This window comes from Coregonus lavaretus (genome assembly GCF_964263955.1).
Source record: "Coregonus lavaretus genome assembly, chromosome: 28".
NCBI lineage: Eukaryota > Metazoa > Chordata > Actinopteri > Salmoniformes > Salmonidae > Coregonus > Coregonus lavaretus.
Window position 1 is genome coordinate 16288050 of NC_140015.1, and position 26391 is coordinate 16314440.

Consider the following 26391-nt stretch of genomic DNA (forward strand, 5'->3'; position numbering starts at 1 on the left):
TTGTTATGTAACCTAATACTTTAATTAATGATTTCATAATTTATTTTAGGACAGTATATTCTTGTCAAATTGCTTTTAAACATATATGGTAAACAGTAAACCTTCACATTATTATCTCAGTAAAATCTGTGACTCTTGGCTTATACAGCCCCCTACCATGACCCCACCCATCGCTGTCTTTGGGGAGGAGCGTTCCGATCCTTTTAAAAACGCTGCTCAAACGAAGACCAAGTGTATATGATTCCTTAGCCTCTGTGAAAGAAACTTCAACAGCTAGCAACATGGTTGAGTGGACAGACTTTGAGCGCGCCACCATTCAGAGCATCTTCGGGAAGATGGACTACGATGACGTGGGCCCCGCGGCTCTTTCCAGGTAGGCTACAACTTTTATACCTTACACGTATTTGATTTCAGAATGATGGTGCGTTTAACACTGTGGTCTACAAATTATTGGAATTAGTCATGTTATTATCAGATTAGTATGCGCTTGTTATTTTGATTTTCAAGAGGGATTCGTATTTGACACAGGCGTGTAATTAACGCATAATTGACATCTCCAAATGACACATTAATTGATTTCCGTAAATTGTGTGTATGCAGACATCACGTTTGTGTAATTATTGACTGTTTATTATTTCTACAGGTGTCTGGTCGTGTACCCCTGGACCCAGAGGTATTTCGGTAACTTTGGAAACCTGTACAACGCAGCTGCCATCCAGGGAAACCCCAAGGTCGCCGCTCACGGAAAGACCGTCCTGCACGGACTGGACCGGGCTGTCAAGAACATGGATGACATCAAGGCCACCTACGCCGAGCTGAGTGTGCTGCACTCCGAGAAACTGCACGTAGATCCCGACAACTTCAGGGTAAATTAGTTATAATTTTCTACTTCACACAAGGTCACATTCTACTTGCCTATCTATTACAATAGTGTGTCCATTTTCTCCTTTCTTTTGCAGCTGCTGGCTGACTGCCTGACTATTGTCGTTGCTGCGAGGATGGGTGCTGACTTCACCGCTGATGTCCAGGGCGCTTTCCAGAAGTTCCTGGCCGTCGTGGTGAGCTCCCTGGGCAGACAGTACCACTAGAGCCCCTCCGCTCAGAGACCGACGACCATCAGAGTACCAACAAGCGCTGATCATTTGTTTAGAGGCACATGTTGTTCCTTCTACTAAAGCAAATAAAATCTTCAGCAATTAATATTTTTATCTATGTCTTTTTTTTTCTTGGATGAAGATCAAGATAGTGGCACATATGGTAGACTAATGGATCTAATATGGTAATATGATAGGCTATGGGTGCGAATATTGCAAAAACCTTGTTAACCAGATATGGATCATGTGCAATATATACAAATATTTTGCAAATAATAACAATTTTTATGCAATTAACACGGACATGTTACATTAGCTGTGCATGAGCGAACCAATGCATATAATGAAGACAAACGTGTGTCCAACGATGCAGCATTGATACATTGAGTCAAATGAGAGCAGAGCTTCAATGATGAATTCCTGTTTAATTACACACAATCGTCATTCATAAAGGTTCAACATAACTTTCAGAACAGATCTGTTATTCAATGTTAGGTTGATGTATTAGTGTGGCAAGGAATTGTTGAGTGGTCGAGAGTTTAACCAGATCAAAATGACATACATTTTCATTTATTAATAATAATAAATCAATTGGTCAATAGAACCCTATAAAATGCAAGATACATTTATCAGAGGCACCTCCTGTCATGGGCCAGCTTTGGAACCATGATAACCTTACATAAAGTGTTCAGATAGGAATCTATTTAAGTCATTAATAATAGACTGATTAATCAATTAATTAATCAACCAATATTCTTAAGAAATTAAACAAGATATACTGTGTATTTCATTTTAAATAGTTTAAAATTCGTCATTTAACTGTTGACATTTTATGAAAACTGAACCACATTGATCAGCCAATCAGAATCATTAGGCTGTGTTTTACGTTTTAGTTTTATTTAGGAAATTGAATTTATAGATAATATCTGCTTATAATCCATTCACAATATTAAGAAATAATATGTTGGTAGTCTATCAAATCCTTTTTTCGATGTTGTTTATGTATTTGTATGTCAAATTGTTGGTTCAATCTTGTTTTTCAATAGCAAGTTCGAAGAGGGCTATTTGATTAATCTATTGCCGGTATTTGTACTTTGAGTTCCTCCTCACCCCTTTTATCTTTTTAGGCTACCTACGAAATCTTTTCTGCAAACCTCTTAGAGGACTGCTCATGGGCATGCGGCAATGTTTTGCATTGTCTAAATTTTCTTTATGAATACGTTTTTGCATTTCTTCAACATTTGGAGAAATATTTATTTCAGCCTTGCAAATAGCAACGTATTTCATCATATCAAGTCCATGCGCTACAACACAACTCGTTAAAAACCAAAGTAAAGACCAGATAACGTAATTATGTGCGTTTGAACATTTATTCATTTAGAACAAGACAGCGCGTTGAGCACATGTTGCCATATGTCTGGTCTGATGATGCCTTCTCTGCTCACAGCTTATAGGGGGCCCACAGTTTATCTGTACTTTTCGGCCAGAGCCAGGGCCAGGGCGGCCAGGAACTTGTCCACGGACACATGAACCTCTGGGGTGAAGTCAGCGGGGAACAAAATGCCCAGCACCACCAATATGTTGTGGGACAGAATCTACAAGAGGAAATAAATGGAAATTAGATCGTATGCATCTTTAATGTAGGGTATTTTAGCCTATGTTGTCTATTTTACTGTAAAAAGTAGCCTACTGAAATGTTACAAATGCATTTAATTTGGTGTCAACATAAAACAAATATTATGCTGTTCTCACCTTGAAGTTGGCTGGATCTATACGCAGCTGGAAGGCGTGCAGCTCGCTGAGGGTGAGGAGACCTGCGGTGAGGTCGTCGATCTTGGCCACGGCTTCACCGACGCCTCCCATGACAGTCTTACCATGCTTCCTAACCCGAGAAGAACCGGGGCTCAGGTCCGGCCAGTGGGAGAAATATGTCTTGGTTTGGGGGTACACCACCAGCATTCTGCACGGGAGGAAAAAGACATGTCGATATTTAAGGCTAGCTAACACCAAAATGTATATTCTAAAACAGCAATAGGATAGCAGTTGGATAATTCCATTACCTAGAAAGAGCATCGCATCCGATGTCCTCAGCCTTGCCGGACACCTTGGCCCAGAAGGCCCTGACCACTGCCTTGTCCTTAGCGGTGAGACTCATTGTTGTCTTTAGAGAGGATACTGAAGTAAAAGTTCAGATGAGCTATTTCAAACGAACGCTTTTTATATTAAACAAGCCGCAAGGCACACCCCAGACCCACCTCCAAGATGCGTGCCAACTTGAACGCATTCCAATTTTTGTTGAAACTGGAGTGTTGCCAATTTTCATAGATAACAAGTTGAACAACATGTATAACATGTTTAAGACACTTAGAAATTGAGATGTAAGGGGATGGGCCTCGTTTCCCAGGTGCGATGATCCTACCAGATGCATTGTTATTTACGAGCCAACTTTTTAAGTGCTTGTTCTTTTTCAAACAAGAACGTAGAGAACATTTTCGCTAAGTGCGTCGATACTGATAGGAAGCAGCGCTGCTCTAGGATCAGCTTTCCTCATTTAAATGTTACCTTAATATTAGAATTATTTCACAAGAATAATGACGACGGATCAGCTCCTAGAGAGAAATTGCCACCTGCGGCTGCAAATAGGCTATTGAGGCGGCTTATTAGCCCATGCTTACCCAATAATAATGCACTAAATTACAGATTGGGCACATCATTGCGCACATGTTGTCACACATCATGAAACACATTGAGACAAAAATTACAGACAGTAGCCTAGTCGCAAAATAGAACTCAATTGATTGAACATTACATTGATTTCAATATGATTTCAATAACCTATATAGGCCCATATAGCCTATGTGTCTTTTAATGCAGTCATCTCGGTTTTCATTTGAAGCATCACTTTATCCTTCACTTGTTTGAAACAGTACTTTGGCAACTTTGTATTTTTAGTCGACTTCGTTCTGAAGTTATCTGCAGTCTCAGTCAGACCGATAGCCTAAACATATTGATTCTATGTTTAGCGGACATCTGGGAATAAAGTGACGCGGAAGAGCAAAAAAAGCATCTAACGATGCACTTTGGCTGCTCTACGAGTGGTCTGGATCATTGGCAGATTGGGTGAAAAAAATAATACTATAATGTTACCCATTTACTTGGATAACATAATAGTTATCGAATATGAGCTCAGCATGTTTTTTATTAAATTAGTTTTCTAACCTCGTTGTTAGATCGTAAACAAAGTAATAAGTAGGTTGTGGAGAAAGTTCACATGAGGTTAGGAGGTACGTGACTTTGCAGATCTTGAATAACCTACATCGAGATCACTCAAACGTTTTTCTTTTGTTACAATCTATAGAAAAGCTTTTGCGTAAAATTACATGAAATGGAGAGAACCTAATTTAATTTAAACATATACTTTGCGACATATTATAGGTATAATTAGTAAAATAACGGATTTCTTCTTATTTTTTTCTTTTTTTTACTATGGTGTAGTTATTTATTTGGCCCTATTTGGGGACAGGCTTATGTATGATAAAGGTTTCATTTGGTGTATTTCTTATTTATTTATTTGATGCATAATGATCGTGCGCAATGGGTAATGATTGGAAAAATACTTTTTTATGACATTATTTGAGCGAGACTGATTTAGATTGACTAAAGTGAATACATTGATTTTTTATCCTGACCCCGCAATTAATTAATATAAAAAAATGATTTACTAATCAGTTAATACCATGTTGCCCAATACATTCAACGTATGGAGATGGTTGTGGCCAAGAAAGTAGGGTGTTTCTAATGGCTTATCAGAACAAGGCAACCAATTGGAGCTTTTACTCAAAGGGTGGAACTCATTCAGAATGTCAAGATAAAACTTGTGCCTATACTTCTACTGATAAACAGCCCTTTAGCTGGGACCCTTGCCGGTGTGAAACTTTTCCATAAGTCGAACTCAGTTGCCGTTTGGGCATTTGGTCGAATTATGATGATATGGTGTTGCTCGATAAGACCAGCTGGTTGGCTAGCCGTTAAGCAATGATAGATTACCATTAACCTTTTGAGGACCTTTGATGTCGTTTTTGGCATGACTCCTACAAATTTGATTCGTCCACTGGGGCGGAGGGATTACATATAAATGAAAACACCCCAGTGCCGGACACCGACAGATTTTCTCACAGGATCAGAGGACACACAACACCTTGAACATGGTTGACTGGACATTTGAAGAGCGGAAGCACATCATAGAGACCTGGGGCAAAATCAACGTCAAAGTGGTCGGACCCCTTGCTTTGAGAAGGTAGGCTGATAATAATGCAAGTAAATAAAATATATTGATAATATATAATTTGACTTTTCTAGTCTTGTTTTAGATGTGTGCGCAATTCTATGGATTCATTGAATTCAATTGATTAATTTATATGATGTATCTTATAATGTAACTTGTATTTTCCAGGTGTCTTATTGTATATCCATGGACTCAGAGGTACTTTGGAACCTTTGGAGACGTAAACAGCGCAGCGGCTATCATGGGCAATAAAAAAGTTGCCAAGCATGGCATCACTGTACTGAACGGCCTCGAGAGAGCTGTGCAGAATATGGATGACATCAAGAACACCTACGCCGAGCTGAGCGTTCTACACTCTGAGAAACTGCATGTGGATCCCGACAACTTCAGGGTAAGATTTTGGAGCTGAAAAGACATGTAATATGAGTACTAATGGGCGTGCGGAAAACAAATGAACAATATGTTTTTCCTCATTGATTTACATCCAAGAGAATACTGCTGTTGCAAATAAATGACTAACGTTTCAATCGTTGCCTTTTCTCAGCTGTTGGGCGACTGCCTCACCATTGTTCTGGCCTCCCAGATGGGGCGCGCCTTCACGCCGGACATCCAAGCGGCCTGGCAGAAGTTCCTGACCGTGGTCGTCTCTGCGCTGGGCAGACAGTACCACTAGAAACATGTTCTACAGTGGAATATACCGATATATTTTATTATAGAATACATTTTGTATGAATAATAAAATATATTTTTAAGCACACGTCCATACTCTTCACTTTATTCTGTTTGAGCCAAGCCTACTTTAACTTTAATTGAGAAGCCTCTCTTTGATGCTGGGTTCACGAGAGAGAGTAGATTGGTTAAAATATCACATGCAGCAACTAGCTCTTATCAATGGAATAATCAATATATTCATCAGTATTATGTTATTATAGCAATTACATAAAAAACATTCCTTGTTTGCTAAAACACTACCGTAGGAATAGTAAGGTATTAGAAAATATGTTGCCCAGGTTAACTTTTACTTGCCTTAGGTAGACGAAATTATAGGTGAACGTTGGCATTCAAAAAGGTAAAAAATATTGTGAACATAATAATCATTGACTCACCATTCCTCGTTATCTCTCTAGTGGAGAGAAGTGGAGGTGCTGAGGTTAGAGTAGCCTACACAGTAGTTTCACCAGCGCCACCCTTTGAAAAGCAAGTGAGATATACTTAAATCATACATGTATCCTACAGGGTGCATTAGCTTACCCAAACAGTCAATATGCTTCTTGACAAAACGTATTACTCCGATTTTGTCCACTCACCCACAAATGGTGACATGCTCTCTATAAGCTGCTACTACGAAATCAGGCTAGATATTGGTGAACAAAGCCTATGCCGGATATACAGTCGTGGTCAAAAGTTTTGAGAATGACACAAATACTAATTTTCACAAAGTCTGCTGCCTCAGTTTTGATGATGGCAATTTGCATATACTCCAGAATGTCATGAAGAGTGATCAGATGAATTGCAATTAATTGCAAAGATTGTCTTTGCCATGAAAATGAACTTAATCCTCCAAAAACATTTCCACTGCATTTCAGCCCTGCCACAAAAGGACCAGCTGACATCATGTCAGTGATTCTCTCGTTAACACAGGTGAGAGTGTTGACGAGGACAAGGCTGGAGATCACTCTGTCATGCTGATTGAGTTAGAATAACAGACCAGACGCTTTAAAAGGAGGGTGGTGCTTGAAATCATTGTTCTTCCTCTGTTAACCATGGTTACCTGCAAGGAAACAAGTGCCGCCATCATTGCGTTGCACAAAAAGGGCTTCAAAAGCAAGGATATTGCTGCTAGTAAGATTGCACCTAAATCAACCATTTATCGGATCATCAAGAACTTCATGGAGAGAGGTTCAATTGTTGTGAAGAATGTGTCAGGGCGCCCAAGAAAGGCCAGAAAGCGCCAGGACCGTCTCCTAAAGTTGATTCAGCTGTGGGATCGGGGCACCACAAGTGCAGAGCTTGCTCAGGAATGGCAGCAGGCAGGTGTGAGTGCATTTGCACGCACAGTGAGGTAAAGACTTTTGGAGGATGGCCTGGTGTCAAGAAGGGCAGCAAAGAAGCCACTTCTGTCCAGGAAAAACATCAGACACAGACTGATATTCTGCAAAAGGTACAGGGATTTGACTGCTGAGGACTGGGGTACATATTCTCTGATGAATCCCCTTTCAGATTATTTGGGGCATCCGGAAAACACCTTGTCCGGAGAAGACAAGGTGAGCGCTACCATCAGTCCTATGTCATGCCAACAGTAAAGCATCCTGAGACCATTCATGTGTGGGGTTGCTTCTCAGCCAAGGGAGTGGGCTCACTCACAATTTTGCCTAAGAACACAGCCATGAATAAAGAATGGTACCAACACATCCTCTGAGAGCAACTTCTCCCAACCATCCAAGAGCAGTTTGGTGACGACCAATGCCTTTTCCAGCATGATGGAGCACCTTGCCATAAGGCAAAAGTGATAACTAAGTGGCTCGGGGAACAAAACATCGACATTTTGGGTCCATGGCCAGGAAACTCCCCAGACCTTAATCCCATTGAGAACTTGTGGTCGATCCTCAAGAGGCGGGTGGACAAACTAAAACCCCAAAATTCTGACAAACTCCAAGCATTGATTATGCAAGAATGGGCTGCCATCAGTCAGGATGTGGCCCAGAGGTTAAATGACAGCATGCCAGGGCGGATTGCAGAGGTCTTGAAAAAGAAGGGTCAACATTGCAAATATTGACTCTTTGCATAAACTTAATGTAATTGTCAATAAAAGCCTTTGACACTTATGGAATGCTTGTAATTATACTTCAGTATACCATAGTAACATCTGACAAAAATATCTCATAACACTGACGCAGGGAACTTTGTGAAGACCAATACTTGTGTCATTCTCAAAACTTTTGACCACGACTGTACTCTCATGCAAAGCACACACATATGGATTTACCTAGTTTTAGGGAAATCTGAGTGACATCGCACGACATGGTAAGGACTATAGATGTTCAGCAGCATATTACTTACATTTTACATTTACATTTTAGTCATTTAGCAGACACTCTTATCCAGAGCGACTTACAGTTAGTAAGTGCATACATTGTCATACTTCATACAGACTTGAACAATAGACCTAGGCCTAACCATAACTATAGACCTACTGAGAAAATGTATATGAATGAACCTTCAACACACCTTACCGGATGGGGTGCGGTGTCATTGTTGCCTTGCTGTTGCAGAGATAAGAAAGCAATCTTGGCACTCAACCTTTGCCAACGAGATGTCCATTATAATTTGTCTGGTACCACCCTTGACAAAACAGGGTCAGATTAATGAGAAATATCTTCTATACACTTTGTTCATTAGAGTACGCCTATTTACTGAATTAATTAATGAATTAATGTATTATCCAATTAATTAATGAATAAATCAACGAATTAATCAGTGAATGAGTCAATAAAACAATTGAACGCCTAAATAGCCAAAATAATTGCAATCAGACATATTCCAAAGACCATTCCTTGTGCAGAAAACGTCCTTCTTCTCATGAAGAATCATAAAATACATTGTTGCATCATGCATAATGTAGCCTTTAGATTCATGACAATTTGAAGCATGATTGTTCAGTTTTTCAGCACTATCGTCATTACACTTAAACATACTGTATATCCCTGCGTAAAGGGTAACATTTGTGAGTGATCATAATGAAATAGGGTTACATTGATGATACATAACTAATGGTTATCACCAAACTCTATATTGTGTACATCCAATGACTTGCAGTTGAAGGTGGAGCTAACCCAAAGAGTTCTTTAGATACCATATAAATACTCCCAGTGTCCACTCTTATGGCACCAGCAGTATCTTGTGTCATAGAAACCGCTAGAATGAGTCTCACAGCCAAGGACAAACAGATCGTGACAGCCTTTTTTGGAAAGGTGGTGCCAGGACATCAACCTCTCCCTCAACGTGACCAAGACAAAGGAGATGATTGTGGACTACAGGAAAAAAAAGAGGACTGAGCACGCCCCCATTCTCATCGACGGGGCTGTAGTGGAACAGGTTGAGAGCTTCAAGTTCCTTGGTGTCCACATCACCAACGAACTATCATGGTCCAAACACACCAAGACAGTCGTGAAGAGGGCACGACAAAGCCTATTCCCCCTCAGGAGACTAAAAAGATTTGGCATGGGTCCTCAGATCCTCCAAAAATTCTACAGCTGCACCATCGAGAGCATCCTGACTGGTTGCATCACCGCCTGGTATGGCAACTGCTTGGCCTCCGACCGCAAGGCACTACAGAGGGTAGTGCGTACGGCCCAGTACATCACTGGGGCAAAGCTTCCTGCCATCCAGGACCTCTATACCAGGCGGTGTCAGAGGAAGGCCCTCAAAATTGTCAAAGACTCCAGCCACCCTAGTCATAGACTGTTCTCTCTGCTACCGCACGGCAAGCGGTACCGGAGTGCCAAGTCTAGGTCCAAAAGACTTCTCAACAGCTTCTACCCCCAAGCCATAAGACTCCTGAACAGCTAATCATGGCTACCCGGACTATTTGCACTGCCCCCCCACCCCATCCTTTTTACGCTGCTGCTACTCTGTTAATTATTTATGCATAGTCACTTTAACTCTACCCACATGTACATATTACCTCAACTACCTCAACTAGCCGGTGCCCCCGCACATTGACTCTGCAACGGTACCCCCCTGTATATATAGCCTCCCTACTGTCACTTTATTTTACTTCTGCTCTTTTTTTTCTCAACACTTTTTTTGTTGTTGTTTTATTTTTACTTTTTTTGTTTAAAATAAATGCACTGTTGGTTAAGGGCTGTAAGTAAGCATTTCACTGTAATGTCTACACCTGTTGTATTCGGCGCATGTGACCAATACAATTTGATTTGATTTGATTTGATTTGATTTGGCAAAGCAGAGGACATCGGAAATGAGGCTCTCTCTAGGTAATGACGTCATTATATGTTGAACGGATTGTTTTGTAACAGAGTTATGCTGTGCATTTACCCACGTTAAATCATAATACATAATCCCTTAATTTTTTTTTCAGGACCCTGGTGGTGTACCCCCAGACCAAAACCTTCTTCTCCCACTGGACGGACCTGAGCCCCGGCTCTGTTCCCGTCAAGATGCACGGTCTGACCGTCATGGGAGGCGTCCTGGATGCCGTGACCAAGATCGACGACCTGGCCGGAGGTCTTCTGACCCTCAGCGAGCTGCACGCCTTCACGCTGCGTGTGGATCCCGCCAACTTCAAGGTGACTAAATAACTTACTGAATCAATAAAACGGTTCACCCTTTCTCAGTATATCACAGCGGCAACCGTGTCCAAATGTAAGTCCTATGTATGTATTTTGTGAAAATCCAATAGAATCTTCAGAATCACTATCTTTCGCATATGGACTAGGCCTAAAACGCTTAATAATAATGACTCTATTCCCTAAAAATCCACAGATCATCAACCACAACATTCTGGTGGTGCTGGCCATGCTGTTCCCTGATGACTTTTCTCCTGAGGTGCACGTGTCTGTGGACAAGTTCCTCGCGAAGTTGGCCCTGGCCCTTTCCGAGAAGTATCGTTAAAAGACAAGAAGATAAATCCTCTCGGTTTTCTGCGTTGATCATACATTTGCACATGCTGTATGATATGAATCATGGAATAAAAATACAGCCCTCAAAAACTGTTTATCTTGATAGTTTTTTATTTAAATGGCAAGCGGATTTTGCAATGTAAACAATTGTGTGGCGAAAAGAAGCCAGGTTTAGCATTACGCATCAATTAAACATGACACAAAGGCTGCACACTTCCGCCAGTTTTCCATAATTACCACCACTGTTTGGGCCCCACAACCTGTACCCCAAACGCTATACAGCGCCTTCGGAAAGTATTCAGACCCCTTGATTTTTTCCACATTTTGTGACGTTACAGCCTTATTCTAAAATTGATTAAATAAATAAAAATCCTCAGCAATCTTCACACAATACCCCATATTAACAAAGTGCAAACAGGTTTTTAGATTTTTTTGCAAATGTATTAAAAACAAAAAACAAAAATACCTTATTTACATAAGTATTCAGACCCTTTGCTATGAGACTCGAAATTGAGCTCAGGTGCATCCTGTTTCCATTGATCATCCTTGGGATGTTTCTACAACTTGATTGGAGTCCGCCTGTGGTAAATTAAATTGATTGAACATGATTTGAAAAGGCACACACACCTGTCTATATAAGGTCCCACTGTTGACAGTACATGTCAGAGCAAAAATCATGCCATGAGGTCGAAGGAATTGTCCGTAGAGCTCAGAGACAGGATTGTGTCGAGGCACAGATCTGGGGAAATGTACCAAAAAATGTCTGCAGCATTGAAGGTCCCCAAGAACACAGTGGCCTCCATCATTCTTAAATGGAAGAAGTTTGGAACCACCAAGACTCTTCCTAGAGCTGGCCTTCGGCCAAACTGAGCAATCGGGGGGAAAGGGCCTTGGTCAGGGAGGTGACCAAGAACCTGATGGTCACTCTGACAGAGCTCTAGAGTTCCTCTGTGCAGATGGAAGAACCTTCCAGAAGGACAACCATCTCTGTAGCACTCCACCAATCAGGCATTTATGGTAGAGTGGCCAGACGGAAGCCACTCCTCAGTAAAAGCCACATGACAGCCCGCTTGGAGTTTGCCAAAAGGCACCTAAAACTCTCAGACCATGAGAAACAAGATTCTCTAGTCTGATGAAACCAAGACTGAACTCTTTGGCCTGAATGCCAAGTGTCACCTCTGGAGGAAACCTGGCACCATCCCTACGGTGAAGCATGGTGGTGGCAGCATCATGCTGTGGGGATGTTTTTCAGCGGCAGGGACTGGGAGACTAGTCAGGATCAAGGGAAAGATGAATGGAGCAAAGTACAGAGAGATCCTTGATGAAAACCTGCTCCAGAGTGCTCAGGACCTCAGACTTGGGCGAAGGTTCACCTTCTAACAAGACAAGGACCCTAAGCACACAGCCAAGACAATGCAGGAGTGGCTTCGGGACAAGTCTCTGAATGTCCTTGAGTGGCCCAGCCAGAGCCCGGACTTGAACCCGATCGAACATCTCTGGAGAGACCTGATAATAGCTGTGCAGCAATGCTCCCCATCCAACCTAACATAGTTTTGTTCCAAGATGGCGTAGCAGTGCGGTCGTGTTCTCTTGTGTGTCCATGTAAATAGCCTGTTTTTTGTATTTGTATTGTATTTCCCTATCACACTTTTCATCCTTCTACTAAATATACTTTCCTGCAACCCGCCTCACTCAATGTGGAACGGATTCTATTATTTACTCACCTTTATCTAGAATCTCCAGTTGAAACTAGCCAGCCAGCTATCTAGCTAACTAGCTACTTGCTATTAGCCACCGTTAGCGGTTTTTACCCAGAACATCAGATTTTCTGCCAGAATAACTGAATCACTGGACCTTAACACCGGATCTAGCTAGCCGCAACCGAATGGATGTCGAATGTATGTTGCTGTAGGCTAATCACCACTGCCCTCGAAGCACCAGTTAGCCTTGAGCTTTGAGACAGCCTCGAGCAGGCCCATATCCCGGCTATCTACCTCTCTGTCTACCGGACGGGAGTAGCCAGCTAACCAGCTAACTAGCTACTTGCTATTAGCCACCGTTAGCGGTTTTTCACCATTGTCCGAGGCCTGCACTACCTACCAGCCAGCTCAAGCCTGGACCATTATCGGCCAGTCTGCACTGTCTGCACAGCGCGTTATCGGTTAGCTGCTCCACCTAACTCCTAACCTTAACCCCTAACCCTAAACCGTTAGCGTTTGTCACGATCGTCAGGGAGAGACCAATGCGCAGCGTTGAAGGTGAACATATTTAATTAATTAATGATCACACGATCAAAACAACAGACGATAACGTGATGTCTACGGTTTAACACAAAACCAAATAAGAACAAGAAACCACAAACACAAAGTGAAAGACAGACAGTTAAATATGGCTCCCAATCAGAGACAACCAGCTGACACTCGTTGCCTCTGATTGGGAGTCACTCAGGCCAACATAGAAATACAACATATAGACTATCCACACCCTGGCTCAACATATAGAGTCCCAGAGCCAGGGTGTGACAGTACCCCCCCCTAAAGGCGTGGACTGCGACCACGCCTAAACGTACACAAACCAGGGGAGGGCTGGGTGGGCATTCCTCCTCGGAGGCGGTTCCGGTTCCGGGCTTGACCACCACCCTTACACCATCCCCCCGTGGCGCCCCTGGTCCGGTCTGGCCCCGCTGGCTGGAGCTGGACCGGACATCGTTGAAGCGGACCGCTTAGGCTCCGGTGTGGAGCAGCTAACCGGTACCTTACCAGGCACCGGTGACCCAGGCACGGGTTGTGCGGGACTGACAACGCGCACCCCTGGCTTGGTGCGTGGAGTTGGAACGGGCCGGACCGGGCTGACGATGCGCACCCCTGGCTTGGTGCGTGGAGTAGGAACGGGCCGGACCAGGCTGACGATGCGCACCCCTGGCTTGGTGCGTGGAGTAGGAACGGGCCGGACCGGGCTGACGATGCGCACCCCTGGCTTGGTGCGTGGAGTAGGAACGGGCCGGACCGGGTGGTCGATGCGCACCCCTAGCTTGGTGCGTGGAGTAGGAACGGGCCGGACCGGGCTGACGATGCGCACCCCTGGCTTGGTGCGTGGAGTAGGAACGGGCCGGACCGGGCTGACGATGCGCACCCCTGACTTGGTGCGGGGAGCAGGAACAGACCGGACCGTACTGGGGACACACACCACTGGCCCTACACCGGGATCTGGAACGGGCCGGACCGGACTGGCAACACACGCCAGTACCTCTCGCCGTGCCTCTACATCCTCCATCCCCTCTTCGACCAGTGGCCCCCGTAACCTGGCGGCCTCCTCTGGCAACCCGCTGGGCCGCTCTATCGCGGCCTCCTGCTGGTCCGACGTCGTGAGCCCCCCCCTAAAAAATTTCTGGGAGTCTCTCTTCCCCGTGGGCCAGGCCTCGATAATTCTCGCCCAACTCTCGCTCTTCTGCTTCCAATCTCCGCCATTCAGCTCCTCATTCGGCTTGACCCAGTCGAAGCTCTTCCTCCACTGTTGCCAAGTCCACCCACTCTGCTCCTCACTAGGCTGCTTGGTCCAGTTCTGGTGGTTTCTTCTGTCACGATCGTCAGGGAGAGACCAATGCGCAGCGTTGAAGGTGAACATATTTAATTAATTAATGATCACACGATCAAAACAACAGACGATAACGTGATGTCTACGGTTTAACACAAAACCAAATAAGAACAAGAAACCACAAACACAAAGTGAAAGACAGACAGTTAAATATGGCTCCCAATCAGAGACAACCAGCTGACACTCGTTGCCTCTGATTGGGAGTCACTCAGGCCAACATAGAAATACAACATATAGACTATCCACACCCTGGCTCAACATATAGAGTCCCAGAGCCAGGGTGTGACAGCGTTAGCCTCCTAGCTAATGTTAGCCACAACAAATTGGAATTTGTAACATATAATGTTTAGCAAATTCGTAACATATTGTACTTTTAGAAAATTCGTTACATATTCTACATCTTGCAAATTCGTAACATATTACACACATTACAAAAATTATGTGTGGCTCAGTTGGTAGAGCATGGCCCTTGCAATGCCAGACTTGTGGGTTTGATTCCCATGGGGGACCAGTACAAATGAAAATGTATGCACTCACTACTACAGTGGGGGAAAAAAGTATTTAGTCAGCCACCAATTGTGCAAGTTCTCCCACTTAAAAAGATGAGAGAGGCCTGTAATTTTCATCATAGGTACACGTCAACTATGACAGACAAAATGAGAAAAAAAATCCAGAAAATCACATTGTAGGATTTTTTATGAATTTATTTGCAAATTATGGTGGAAAATAAGTATTTGGTCAATAACAAACGTTTCTCAATACTTTGTTATATACCCTTTGTTGGCAATGACACAGGTCAAACGTTTTCTGTAAGTCTTCACAAGGTTTTCACACACTGTTGCTGGTATTTTGGCCCATTCCTCCATGCAGATCTCCTCAAGAGCAGTGATGTTTTGGGGCTGTCGCTGGGCAACACGGACTTTCAACTCCCTCCAAAGATTTTCTATGGGGTTGAGATCTGGAGACTGGCTAGGCCACTCCAGGATCTTGAAATGCTTCTTACGAAGCCACTCCTTCGTTGCCCGGGCGGTGTTTTTGGGATCATTGTCATGCTGAAAGACCCAGCCACGTTTCATCTTCAATGCCCTTGCTGATGGAAGGAGGTTTTCACTCAAAATCTCACGATACATGGCCCCATTCATTCTTTCCTTTACACGGATCAGTCGTCCTGGTCCCTTTGCAGAAAAACAGCCCCAAAGCATGATGTTTCCACCCGCATGCTTCACAGTAGGTATGGTGTTCTTTGGATGCAACTCAGCATTCTTTGTCCTCCAAACACGACGAGTTGAGTTTTTACCAAAAAGTTCTATTTTGGTTTCATCTGACCATATGACATTCTCCCAATCCTCTTCTGGATCATCCAAATGCACTCTAGCAAACTTCAGACGGGCCTGGACATGTACTGGGGACACGTCTGGCACTGCAGGATTTGAGTCCCTGGCGGCGTAGTGTGTTACTGATGGTAGGCTTTGTTACTTTGGTCCCAGCTCTCTGCAGGTCATTCACTAGGTTCCCCCCGTGTGGTTCTGGGATTTTTGCTCACCGTTCTTGTGATCATTTTGACACCACGGGGTGAGATCTTGCGTGGAGCCCCAGATCGAGGGAGATTATCAGTGGTCTTGTATGTCTTCCATTTCCTAATAATTGCTCCCACAGTTGATTTCTTCAAACCAAGCTGCTTACCTATTGCAGATTCAGTCTTCCCAGCCTGGTGCAGGTCTACAATTTTGTTTCTGAATTTTTGACAGCTCTTTGGTCTTGGCCATAGTGGAGTTTGGAGTGTGACTGTTTGAGGTTGTGGACAGGTGTCTTTTATACTGATAACAAGTTCAAACAGGTGCCATTAATACAGGTAACGAGTGGAGGACAGAGGAGCCTCTTAAAGAAGAAGTTACAGGTCTGTGAGAGCCAGAAATCTTCCTTGTTTGTAGGTGACCAAATACTTATTTTCCACCATAATTTGCAAATAAATTCATTAAAAATCCTACAATGTGATTTTCCTGATTTTTTTTCTCTCAATTTGTCTGTCATAGTAGACGTGTACCTATGATGAAAATGACAGGCCTCTCTCATCTTTTTAAGTGGGAGAACTTGCACAATTGGTGGCTGACTAAATACTTTTTTTCCCCACTGTATGTCCAGAGCGCCTGCTAAAATGTGAAAAATTAAATGGATGATGGACATCCACAAATGAATACATATAATACCTTCAGAACGTATTCACACCCCTTTACTTTTTCCACATTTTGTTGTGTTACAGCCTAAATTTAAAAATGATTAAATTGAGATTTTTTGTCACTGGCCCACATACATTACCCGACATTTTTACAAATTAATAAAAATGAAAATATGAAATGTTATGGCAAGCCTAAATAATTTCAGGAGTAAAAATGTCCTTAACAAGTCACATAATACATTGCATGGACTCACTCTCTGTGCAGTAATAGTGTGTAACATGATTTTTGAATGACTACATAATGTCTTCACCCCACACATACACATATCTGTAAGGTCCCTCATTCAAGCAGTGAATTTCAAATACAGATTCAACCCCAAAGACCAGGGATGTTTTCCAATGCCTCGCAAAGAAGGGCTCCTATTGTTAGATGGGTAAAACACAAAAATAGACATTGAATACCCCTTTGAGCATGGTGTATCAATACACCCAGTCACTACAAAGCTACAGGCGTCCTTCCTAACTCAGTTGTCGGATAGGAAGGAAACCGCTCAGGGATTTCACCATGACCAATGGTTACTTTAAAACAGATACAGAGTTTAAAGGCTGTGATAGGAGAAAACTGAGGATGGATCAACAACACTGTAGTTACTCTACAATGCTAACCTAATTGACAGAGTGAAAAGAAGGAAGCCTGTACAGAATACAAATATTCCAAAACATGCATCCTGTTTGCAATAAGACATTAAAGTAATACTGCAAAAAATGTGGCAAGGAAATAAACTTGAACACAAAGCATTATGTTAGTGGCAAATTCAACACAACACATCACTGAGTACCACTATTTTTTACAGCGCAGCAATATATCTCAGTTTATTGCATAAATCGTATATGGATTGGATTGCAATGCTGGTGCGATAAAATAATCCAGTCCAGTTTAATGAATTACAGTGTAGCCTAATCCAAGTGTAGGCTATGACACAATGTAAATGGAGAAGAATGCTAAAACGTGGTCAGCGGCAGATCAAAATAGCGGCACGAAGTCTCCGGGGTGAACGGAGTTGTCCGTGGTGCTCTCGTTCAAGGTCCTTTATTACACTGTTCGAGCATGGGACGGTTGCATTTTGGCTGCTGCTCAGATGGATGAAGCCAGCGGGGAACATGCAGCATACAGACGCCACCGGCTACATACCTACCACAGATCATACTTGCAGTGGGGTACTGCTATTTTTTTAGATGAGGAAGCGCAAACAATATGTAAAAACGTCATTATTTCCTCAATCAAAGTTTGTACCGACAGATGTAGCCTATTAAATAGCCTATCATTACAGGGCTCTAGAACCCTGTTGACAATTTTGAGGGCCTTCCTCTGACACCGCCTGATATAGAGGTCCTGGATGGCAGGAAGCTTGGCCCCAGTGATGTACTGGGCCGTACGCACTACCCTCTGTAGTGCCTTGTGGTCGGAGGCCGAGTACCAGTCAGGATGCTCTCGATGGTGCAGCTGTATAACTTTTTGAAGATCTGAGGACCCATGCCAAATCTTTTCAGTCTCCTGAGGGGGAATAGGCTTTGTCGTGCCCTCTTCACGACTGTCTTGGTGTGTTTGGACCATGATAGTTCGTTGGTGATGTGGACATCACCAGAGAGAGACCTGAGCCCTAGGACCATACGTCGGGACTACCGGCCGTGGTGACTCCTTGCTGTCCCCAGTCCGCCTGGCCTTGCTGCTATTCCAGTTTAAACTGTTCTGCCTGCGGTTATGGAACCCCTACCTGTCCCAGACCTGCTGTTTTCAAACTCTTAATGATCAGGCTATGAAAAGCCAACTGAGATTTATTCCTGATTATTATTTGACCATGCTTGTCACTTATGAACATTTTTGAACATCTTGGCATGGTTCTGTTATAATCTCCACCCGGCACAGCCAGAAGAGGACTGGCCACCCCTCATAGCCTGGTTCCTCTCTAGGTTTCTTCCTAGGTTTTCGCCTTTCTAGGGAGTTTTTCCTAGCCACCGTGCTTCTACACCTGCATTACTAGCTGTTTGGGGTTTTAGGCTGGGTTTCTGTACAGCACTTCGAGATATTAGCTGATGTAAGAAGGGCTATATAAAATAAAATTGATTGATTGATTGACATCAAGGAACTTGAAGCTCTCAACCTGTTCCACTACAGCCCCGTTGATGAGAATGGGGGCGTGCTCAGTCCTCTTTTTTTTTCTTCCTGTAGTCCACAATCATCTCCTTTGTCTTGGTCACGTTGAGGGAGAGGTTGTTATCCTGGCACCACATGGCCAGGTCTCTGACCTCCTCCCTATAGGCTGTCTCATCGTTACCACCTTCAGGATGGCAGCTCTCCAGGAGCAGGGTTGGAGAGCCCTGTTATAAAATGCGTCCTCCAATTGCAACGTCTGCCTATGCCCACACATATTGTCTCAAGACAATGTTATATTTGTAATACCCTCAAACACCAAGTTAGGCATACCTCATTTTAAAATAGGCCACCATCACTGCCAATCGTGAATCATAGTTATGTATGTTTTACCGGCGAAACTGAGTCTGCATTCCAATAATTTGATTGATCTCAATCAGTTTCATGGGAATAGCCTATGCATTTCGATCTTCTTTAATGATTGTTTCGTGAGCGAATTAGAGCAGATGGTGTTAACAAGCTATTAGCCTTTCTTGTATTTTGTTTCAATTAAAGCATATATCCTGCCTAGTGGCTATGTTGAGTTTTGGCGCATGAGACTTTTTTTTGGGACTATTCAGCTTCAGCTAACCATCCTAAAATCTCATTAGAAATGAGGAGGTGTTTTTGGTGTAACAGTAACATTAGCCTATAGGTCTACTATGCTATGCTATTATGTTTGGTTCTGTTATGTAAAATACTAATTAATCGTTATGTGATCTTGCGAGACATTGATTCAGTTTTGATCTAACTTTACTAAACGAGCACCATTGTGAGAAGTGATAATCTTCTATTTGTAGTAGTAATAATAAGTGATGAGTAGGACTATTAGGCGTAGGCAACAGATCTTGATGAGTGTTATTGTAAACGATTGGAGCGCCCTTCGAGGTTCGAAAAGGACAGCGCCAAATAAACCTTGATTTGATTAGCTTGAACACATAGTTACAATATAACCTATTGCAGAATAAAATGAAACAGAGGGGTAAACTATCAATTCATATCATCTATTTGCATACATTTAATCAATAAATCAATTGACCAAGTAGTGCTCATAAATCATTACTACGTAGAATTGCAGGAAATTCGTTTTAAAACAGCTATAAAATCAAGCTTTTGGTGTGGCGTATTCATGCATTTCAATAAACTAGAACCTAAATGCATTATTACTTCCAACTTGGTCCAATTTACATTTACATTTTCCCACCCCGACATGGCCTACCAAGCTAGAAAGTGCTCTGCGTCTCAACCAATAGCCAACATAGGCTAAATATCCCAAGCAGGGCTACAGCAACTTCCAGAGGGTCAGGCTCTTGTGCTTTGCCGTAGCCATGGTTTGGGTGTCCTCGGCGTCGCTGTAACCAAGTGGTCACATATCGTTCTGGGTTCCACTGCGAAATAGCAGGTCGTTGGAGTTTTATAAACATCATGCAGACACGGTTAATTTAGATTTTTTTCAACGTTCTGGGCCTCCGCAGTGCACACATGTAGCCTATAGTTATTCATCATTCCGCCAGAGAGAAGACAGGGAAGAAACCTTCATACCTCTAGGCTGCTGTAGCCTACATATTTATTTGGATTGTCATTCTATCGTTATTTATGGAATTTTTGTGATAGTTAAATATAGGCTAATTTATTTAGAATTGATTAGAATACATTTTCCATGTATTCTCAAATTGAAAAAAAGTGAGGGAGTGCCGCTCCCCCAGCACTACACACATGCTAACTTGTGAAGCGAAGGCAGCAGCACAGCACTATTTCATCAATACATTTGTAAACTTTTTTTTTTGCCAAAATATGTTTTCTTCTTCAAAAGAATAGTGCACTGGGCCTTTTTACTAGTACTGCATTAGCGGACTGATATAGCCTTCTGTCGTGTGGCCCCTCGGCTATGCACAAAGATAGCCTCTTCCCCAAAGGGAGAAGATAAGTTGACCCCATTCCGCCCCCTTCATGTCTGTTTTCACAGTTCATATGTGTGACATTTATTTTAGGACAATATTTGTGCTTTTGGTTGGACAGAGAATTGGATGCTTTGGAGGCGTACCAGTAGAAAAAAGTTGCACAACTTTTAGGCTTGTATAAACCACAAAAAAAATATGTAGGCCTATTGACGTGGACCTTTCATTTGTTTAAAATATATGTTAATGTAGGCTACACATGTTGACAAACGAACACATAAAGCAGTGGTGTAGTGGTGCCTGGAGAAGTGGGTATACTCTAATTTTGCCAAGAAATGTCCAAACGGCCCGCCCGGCAAAGGAAAGGCCCCCTGTGTGAAAAGTTCTATGAAAAACAGTGACATACACTCTGAATGAGTCAGAAATTCAAAGGTTTCAGATTTTCCCCCATTTTTTCAGGTTTTTGCTCTCACAGTTTTTTTTACAGAAAAAAATCACAATTGTATATTCTAAGTCCATAACAATGCTTGAACAACATCAGGAGACCACTTTTGAAGAAATTTTGATTTTTGAGTGTAGATATAATTTAATTCAAGTGTGTAGGCACTTTTGTTTGGTTAGTGGTGTTTCTGTTGCACATGAGATGGAGTAGGCAACAACAACAAAAAAGGACACTAGATTGATACAAATAATCATCATATCATTCTGACAGGTAGGCATAGGCTACTTTGTAGCTAGTTAACATTTAATAAAGGAGATTTTTGGGAAAGCCTTTCCATCTACCAGAAGACAGTTAGACCTATCATTAGCAGTGCTATATTTTTCCTCTTCCTTAATTATTTGACACATGAACGTTTTACTTCATTATGTGATGCATGTCTTACCTAGCTTCAAAGTAGTAGCCTATAGCCAAAATCCCACCATAGAAACGTGGAGGCAATTATTTTTATAAAGACGTACTCATTATGCGTTCTCCTGTTCAACTTTCTTTCATTGTCTAGCAGCCAAAGGCATAGTCATATTAGCAACACATTACAGTTGTTGCATCTTTAAATCCCCCCTCTTTCTACATTTCGAACGGATATTTCCATCTCTGTCCATGAAACCACTCGTATGTGCGGTGCGCATTTTTAGAACGGTGTTTATTCCGCAATCGCGTGTTGGAACGTTCACGCGTAGGCCTTCCGCCGTGTGCACATTGCTGCGCGTAAAATGTGGAGAAATAATAGTTTATCAACATTTTAACCTAAACATTCTGATCAGTTCCATCAGCCTTATTAATTGAGATGGCGTATACCTCCACCACACTACTTTGATACACATCAGTGGGGATTAAGAAGTGAGTGTACGAAATGCCCACTGAAAAATAAGTGGGCATACTGCGTATACCTGCGTATACCCTCCACTACACCACTGGGTATACGCAATGCTGACTGAAAAATAAGTAGGTATACGCCGTATACCAGCGTATACCCTGGACTACACCTCTGACATAAAGTAAGCGATAAAAAATATATTTTGGATTTAGCACTTTATTTGTCCTTCAGAACCGATACAGCTGTTTTGATACATTCAATGAAGGGCGCCGGAAGTTGCTCTGTTTCTGTTGACGCAAGCAACGAACGCTCTAGTGGTACTGTCTTCCCAGGGAGCTCACCACGACCGCAAGGAACTTTTGGAAAGCACCCTGGACATCAGCGGTGAAGTCAGCACCCATTCTCGCAGCAACGACAATAGTCAGGCAGTCAGCCAGCAGCTGCAAAAGAAAAAAGAAAATGGACATGTAAGAAAATGCATTCTGGCGCAGTATTGAGATAGGCAAGTAGAATATGACCTTGTGAAGTATAAAATGATAACTAATTTACCCTGAAGTTGTCGGGATCCACGTGCAATTTCTCGGAGTGCAGCACGCTAAGCTCAGCGTAGGTGGCCTTGATGTCATCCATGTTCTTGACAGCCCGGTCCAGTCCGTGCAGGACGGTCTTTCCGTGAGCGGCGACCTTGGGGTTTCCCTGGATGGCAGCGGCATTGTACAGGTTTCCGAAGTTACCGAAATACCGCTGGGTCCAGGGGTACACAACCAGACACCTGTAAGTGAATACTTGCATTATGAGTGACCGCATTAATCATATAATATGCACGATGTTCAATGTAACTGTAGGCCTATTTTTAAGGAGGTATGAAAAAGAGTGAAGACCTGGAAAGAGCCGCGGGGCCCACGTCATCATAGTCCATCTTCCCAAAAATGCTCTGGATTGTTTCGCGCTCGAAGTCTGTCCACTCAACCATATTGACGTTTATGAGGTATCACTCAAGATGATATGTACTGTTCATGTTACTGACGGGACAGCTTATATACGCGTTTTGTCTCCATACCGACAGCCAACTATTGGTTTAGCTGTTTTGAGTGGGCAGGGTTAACAATGGTTAACATTCATAGCCTACTGTAAATTACAACGACCAAAAGGTACAAATCACCAAGACAGTGACGATAGTTCTCATGTGCCCTTCATGCTCATTCAATAATGATCATCATTATTTATCACCAATTCATATTTGAAATTATTTCAGTGGTGTTGGGGGAAATGTGGACAGTTTAATGTCCCTGTGACTGCCGATGTATAGCCAAATAATTCATACTTTTGTTTTCAGAAAGTCAAATTAAGAAAAAAGTTCTGCCAAAAGCCGATAAAGAAAATATTTTGCAAGCCCTTTATTTTATTTTATTTAGGCCTAATAAAACATGCATTTTATATATATATATATTTTTTTTTAATCACTATTTAATTTTTTGTAAGAATATATTTTCCTTTTGTTAATCTACAGTTTATGATGATAAAGCTTGTTTTCATTCACAATACCTTTTTTTTTATTACACTCTTTTATTGAATCATTTGGCTTAAAATTACGACATCAAGATGTGTGTGCCTATGTTTTTTCAAGCAAGTGCAAGTTTGAGCAATTATTTAAATAATGATTGGTGTATGAAGTTGTACAATATTAAATGGTGCAAACTAAGCTATATCTATAAATTACCTCCTGTAAGAGCTGGGCCATTGTCATGTGTAGCAACACCTAACATTATCATGTAAAGATTGGGTGAAAAATCTGATCCAAGACCAGTGCTTCTGGTTTATTGATTATTTCATCAAACAATAATCTGGTCTAAATACTGGTAATGTAGGCCTCCAGAAGACAAACAGTAATGACTTATCATATAAGGGTGTAAGGTCATATAATGATGGTGATATAATAATGGTAGCCTAATAATGATGATGATAATGATGATGATGATGATGAAGGTGGTGGTGCTTACCTATTACTATAATTATTGCTATTACTATTGATGGCAATGTGGACCCACAGTGGAGTAGTGGACGTTTTCAACTTTGTGGATAGTGGATATATTTGTGAAATTATTTTACAATCAATAATCTAGGTCTATTAATGAAATAAATAAGTAACTAAACATTAAAACACATATAGCCTACAATTAATCACCAAGGACAACAACGTTTCAGATTCGATCGGTAGGATTTATTTATTGCATCTTTTCATTTCAATTGACACCCTACAAAGATTGTCAAGTGGAAATCTAGCTCCTTGCTTAACGGTACTTCTCAGACAGAGCCAGGGACAGCTGGGCCAGAAACTTGTCCGTAGCCACGTGCACCTCAGGGGTGAAGTCATCAGGGAATATCATGGCCAGCGTCACTAGCAGGTTGTGGTTGAAGATCTTGGGATGTGAAGAGAGAGCAGAAACATTATTAGCAGCATATTTCATGAGTATGTTTCTAAATATTGAAATCCATTGGGTTTTTAAGCTGCATAGCTATTACAGTATTCACGCTTGGACGGTTGCTAATGGAAAAAAAGCTACTAGTGAGAAAGAAAACACGTGCATTTTTGGCTATTTACTCACCTTGAAGTTGGCAGGATCCACTCTCAACAAGAAGGCGTGCAGCTCGCTGAGGGTGAGAAGACCAGCACTAAGGTCGTCAATCTTCTCAATGGCATCCAGGACGCCTCCCATGACGGTCCCACCGTGCTTCCTGACCGGGGCAGAGCCGAGGCTCAGGTCCTTCCAGTGGGAGAAATAGGTCTTGGTCTGGGGGTACACCACCAGCGTCCTGCGAGGGTGCAAACATACTTCGGTTAAGCGTGGCATGTTTATCGTTGTATCATATGACCCCACTCTTTTTACTTGATGTGCATTGGAAAAAGGGAGTTCCATTTACGCGCGAGATCCATTTTTACGCACTTGTATGGTAAGGAATTGTCAACCATTCATAAGTAATTCAAAGGTCTAAAATAATTGTATTGATCAATTACTTGTATTAATAATTCAATAATTGTAATTACCTGGAAAGTGCCTCGTTGCCAACATCCTCGGCCCTGCCGGCAACCTTGCCAAAAAAGGCCTTGACAATTGCCTTGTCCTTAGCGGAGAGACTCATTGTTGCTTCAACTTCTTGACTTGCTGCCAACCAACTCAGTAGAGCTCACTTTCGGGGCCCTTTTTATGTATTGTCTGATCTGCCCAAGCACAATGCTGCTGCCCAGAAACCACCTCCAAAACAGACCCATTGGTTGTCTCTTATCATAGCGTGCCATCTTAGTTGTTTACAACTCATAGCACACAGCCAAGTATAGATAAAATAAGTTATGGGCGTATGGCAGGGTTATTCAAACGTTATTTTCTTATTTCTTTTAGTGAATTTGTTACTATAATTTTAATTTTAATTTTAGGAATATCGCTAGCAACAACAAAATTAACGAATTTTGAATGACATACCGACAGTAGAAAAGAGGAGTATATCTTATTTTTAATGATGTCAACTATATTTCTCAACTCCTAATATTGAGCCAATTACACTCACTGGAGTATGTGACCTATGCTTTGAAAAAGCACCTGCTAATAGTCTAGTGCCGCAAGTGCTGCTGGCTGCTGTTACGCTTTCTTGACCTCGACATTCATTTAGCCAACCTTTGCTTAACCAGCTAAACAGCTGCTTTTAGCGAAAATGTGTTTGGAGTTACTCATGTGTTTGGAGTTTACACTTCCTCTTCCAACTATAACGAGGGAGGTCAAAATAATGATAAACGATCTACCAAATTATATATATTAATTTTAAAATGCCGATTACTTCTCCTTGCCATTTACACTACATGACCAAAAGTATGTGGCCACCTGCTCGTCGAACTTCTCATTCCCAAATCATAGGCATTAATATGGAGTTGGTCCCCTTTTGCTGCTGTAACAGCCTCCACTGTTCTGGGAAGGCCTTCCACTAGATGTTGGAACATTGCTGCGGGGACTTGCTTCCATTCAGCCACAAGAGCATTAGTGAGGTCGGGCATTGATGTTGGGCGATAAGGCCTGGCTTGCTGTCCGCATTCCAATTCATCCCAAAGCTGTTCGATGGGGTTGAGGTCAGGGCTCTGTGCAGGCCAGTCAAGTTCTTCCACACCGATCTCAACAAACCATTTCTGTATGGACCTCGCTTTGTGCAC

The 26391-nt window shown here is 42.3% G+C and overlaps 6 protein-coding genes across 6 annotated transcripts; 3 read left to right on the top strand and 3 right to left on the bottom strand.

Moving 5' to 3' along the window:
• Positions 1-281: 281 nt before the first annotated feature.
• Positions 282-1088, top strand: LOC311103990 (hemoglobin subunit beta-like; the record flags this gene model as incomplete). Its single annotated transcript, XM_084145628.1, has 3 exons — positions 282-373; positions 644-866; positions 960-1088. The coding sequence occupies 3 exons, from the start codon at positions 282-284 to the stop codon at positions 1086-1088; spliced, it is 444 nt and encodes a 147-aa protein (XP_084001754.1).
• A 1472-nt stretch (positions 1089-2560) lies between these two features.
• LOC311103993 (hemoglobin embryonic subunit alpha-like) lies at positions 2561-3249 on the bottom strand (the record flags this gene model as incomplete). The annotated part of the gene is made up of 3 exons (XM_084145631.1): positions 2561-2689; positions 2847-3054; positions 3155-3249. The coding sequence occupies 3 exons, from the start codon at positions 3247-3249 to the stop codon at positions 2561-2563; spliced, it is 432 nt and encodes a 143-aa protein (XP_084001757.1).
• Positions 3250-5299: 2050 nt separating this feature from the next.
• Positions 5300-6052, top strand: LOC311103894 (hemoglobin subunit beta-like; the record flags this gene model as incomplete). The annotated part of the gene is made up of 3 exons (XM_084145524.1): positions 5300-5391; positions 5548-5770; positions 5924-6052. The coding sequence occupies 3 exons, from the start codon at positions 5300-5302 to the stop codon at positions 6050-6052; spliced, it is 444 nt and encodes a 147-aa protein (XP_084001650.1).
• Positions 6053-9260: 3208 nt separating this feature from the next.
• Positions 9261-11010, top strand: LOC311103989 (hemoglobin subunit alpha-1-like; the record flags this gene model as incomplete). Its single annotated transcript, XM_084145627.1, has 4 exons — positions 9261-9353; positions 10333-10373; positions 10478-10685; positions 10882-11010. 4 exons carry the CDS (start codon positions 9261-9263, stop codon positions 11008-11010), a joined length of 471 nt encoding a protein of 156 aa, XP_084001753.1.
• An 11494-nt stretch (positions 11011-22504) lies between these two features.
• Positions 22505-23166, bottom strand: LOC311103992 (hemoglobin subunit beta-like; the record flags this gene model as incomplete). The annotated part of the gene is made up of 3 exons (XM_084145630.1): positions 22505-22633; positions 22743-22965; positions 23075-23166. The coding sequence occupies 3 exons, from the start codon at positions 23164-23166 to the stop codon at positions 22505-22507; spliced, it is 444 nt and encodes a 147-aa protein (XP_084001756.1).
• A 1318-nt stretch (positions 23167-24484) lies between these two features.
• LOC311103995 (hemoglobin embryonic subunit alpha-like) lies at positions 24485-25334 on the bottom strand (the record flags this gene model as incomplete). Its single annotated transcript, XM_084145633.1, has 3 exons — positions 24485-24613; positions 24800-25007; positions 25240-25334. 3 exons carry the CDS (start codon positions 25332-25334, stop codon positions 24485-24487), a joined length of 432 nt encoding a protein of 143 aa, XP_084001759.1.
• Between the last annotated feature and the right edge of the window lie 1057 nt (positions 25335-26391).